This window comes from Acanthisitta chloris, unplaced genomic scaffold (genome assembly GCF_000695815.1).
Source record: "Acanthisitta chloris isolate BGI_N310 unplaced genomic scaffold, ASM69581v1 scaffold5481, whole genome shotgun sequence".
NCBI lineage: Eukaryota > Metazoa > Chordata > Aves > Passeriformes > Acanthisittidae > Acanthisitta > Acanthisitta chloris.
The window spans coordinates 16,798-19,817 of record NW_008655377.1 but is presented as its reverse complement, the minus strand read 5'-3'; the positions used below and the strand labels follow the sequence as shown (position 1 = coordinate 19,817).

Below are 3,020 nucleotides of genomic sequence, written 5' to 3'. Positions count from 1 at the left end.
GGAATGCCATGAGAAATCTTTGCTAGCTTTGCATTTATGCCACTTTGATTTTCGTGTTGATAGGATAGAGTGCTTGTAGAGCACTTTCTTGGAAAGGGTGGAAAATTCTAGTTAGGAACAGTAGGGTTTTTTCTATATTTATTTTTTTAAACCCACATAGTCTGTTTTCTCCGTACAGAAATGTATTTTTAAACCACAACTTGAGCTAAAATGTGGAAGATAACAAATTGTTACGTGGGTAGAGGTGACACACAACATGCATTCAGGCTTTGTTAGATTCGCTGTTCTCAGAAAAAAATTACTTGTTAGCAAGCTGTCTGACTTCCAGTAAACTCTCTCTTGTATTTGTTCTGTGTTTCTAAAAGTGTTGCAAAATGACTTTTTACGATAATGCTTGTTAAAACTGTCCTTATCCCCATTCTTAGCTGCATGCTGATGGTCAGTCTTGAAGAGCCCAAAGTTACAGAAGACGAGGAGCCTCCCACAGAACAAGACAAAAGGAAAAAAATGGTAAATCTTGAATCTGTTGCTCAGTTATAGAACTGATTGTGTGCTTCATTTCTGTCACAATAAATTCTTTTTTTTTTTTGAAAATTCACCGCTTGAATTGAAAAAGGAAAATGCTCTGATGACAAACTTTGCAGCCACAATATTTATGCTCCTGCTTTCCTTTTGCATCTTGGAGACTGTTGCCAAAATAAACATAATCTGTTCACAAAATCTGGACATTACAATACTAAGACAATATAAAAAGAGTTTACTGAAAAAAGCAGAGAGCTAAAACTTACTGAAATGTTGTGGCCAAATTTCTCATATTTAAAACTTTATTATGTTGGAACAGCTATTGATTGCATAGAATCTTTCCCAGATGTAAAGAACTCTTACTAAGAAGCCATCAGATGCTTTTGGTTTGTTAGTAGGCTTTTCTTTCAAATGCTAATAAATATATAGGAATATATATTCTAAATCCTAAAAAAACTTTGATATTAAGAGCCTTTTGTGTCATCTGACTCCATTTTATTATTGGTGTTAAAAGTAAAGGATACATTCCCTTCTTAAATTATTTTCTAGTCTTTCCTAGAGCAGTTATGAGATGATGAATATGTATAATTTTATGTCCAGCATTCTGGCTGCCTCGTTAGTGTTGAAGTATTCATACTTAAGCTGAAGAGAATCTTTCAAGTTCTGGAAATCTTTTCAATAATTTAATTCATATGTCACAACACAGTTTTTTTTTATTTGACTTTTATTACCTGTTCTTGAATATTAATGCCATTCCATTGACTCGTGTTGTCCTTTGTAGTGTTTAGATCACTGTTTTAGTACGGAGTGGCATATAATTTTTTACTGGAAACTGATAACTGTGTTGTTATCTAAAGATGTCGAGGAAAGAGATCCACCTAACAAATACTGGTTCAAACAAGGGATAGTTCTGCAGAATGCCACAAATGCTGGCAAGCAGAGTTTGGAGAGGTATGTTACTCTGTGAAACCTCTGAACTGTTTGTCTGCTTCAAACCACTGTTTACAACCAGCAAGGTGGAAGATTGGTTTCTTCACACAGCCCCAGGCTAGGCACCCACATCCAGCTTTGAGGTGCATTTGTAAAGTAACTAGATTCAAAAGCTAATCAAATTCAGGTTTTCACTGAGCAGTGAAAATAATTTGTATCTACGTAGTTCATATAATTTGTATTTCACTGAGTACATTTCAATAATTCGTAGGTACTGGCCAAACTTCTGGTTCCTGTTTTGATTAACAAGTTGTAGGAATTTTCTCATTGTTTTTTTTTAACTGGAAAAATAGATCTGTTTTGCTCCTATCAGAATTGGGCACATTTCAGTTAAAAAACAACGACACAGCTAGGAACTCAGCATACAACTTACATGGAGGCAGTATGTGCTAGTGGCTCAGAAAGCAAATTGAGTCCTGGGCTGCATCCAAAGAGTGTAGCTAGCAGGTCAAAGGAGGTGATTTTTTCCCCTCCACTCTGCTCTCATGAGACCCACCTGGAATACTGCATGCAGTGCTGGTGTCCTCAACATAAAAAGGACATGGAACTGTTGGAGCAAGTCCAGAGGAGGTCACAAAGTGCTAAGAGCACTGGAGCATCTCCCCTGTGAGGACAGGCTGAGGGAGTTGGGGCTGTTCAGCCTGGAGAAGAGAAGACTGCGTGGAGACCTCAGAGCAACTTTTCAATATCTGAAGGGCCTATGAGGAGCCAGAGAGGGACTCTGTGTTAGGAACTGCAGTGATAGTAGAAAGAGTAACAGCTTCAAACTGAAGGAGGGGAAGTCTAGATTTGATGTGAGAAAAAAGTTTTTTACTCTAAGGGTGATGAGACACTGGCACAGGTTGCCCAGGGAGGCTGTGGCTGCCCCAACCCTGGCAGTGTTCAAGGCCAGGTTGGATGAGCCTTGAGCAACCTGATCTAGTGAGGAGGTGTCCCTGCCCAGGGCAGGGGGTTGGGCCTAGATGATCTGTAAGGTCCATTCCAACCCCGAAATTCTATGATCCTATGATATAGTCCCTTACCAGCTATGCTTACTGTTCTTCCAAACTCATGATTTTTGCTTGTTCAGTGAAGACTGCATTTGTCTAATATTGTTGACAAACTCTATTTCATTTTTTTGTTAGTTCTGAATACAAGTTCCAGAAAAGTAGAGTTGAAGAAAGTCTCCCTCAGCCACTCCTCATAGTGACTTGTGAACTCATTCATCAGCAACTGATAAAGCAGCTTTGAATTTGTTTTGTCTTAGAGAAGTGTGAAATCTTAGAGCAAACTGTAAGACTCGGGATTTGGCACTGTTTCAAATAGTTTTAAGCTGATATTTCTTTTGATATTCTGCTTTGCAGAAGTTTTTCATCTTGTTTCTCAATTAAGTACAAAGAAATAAAAAGCAGATTTCTTTCTCGAGCTGAGGTTAAAACAGAGATGAGTAGGTCACAGAGTATTTTTAAGGCATTATTATTTATTTTTCTCTTGCATATTTTCCACAGCTTGCACTGAAGGACCCTGTA

General features: G+C 38.1%; 1 protein-coding gene across 1 annotated transcript in view; it reads left to right on the top strand.

The window, feature by feature from the left end:
• The window catches only part of IPO11 (importin 11), a 69,903-nt gene that overhangs the window by 66,742 nt on the left and 141 nt on the right, over positions 1-3,020 (top strand). The window contains 2 exon segments of the mRNA XM_009083871.1: positions 426-510; positions 3,000-3,017. Of these exon segments, the coding sequence (XP_009082119.1) occupies positions 426-510; positions 3,000-3,017 (103 nt within the window).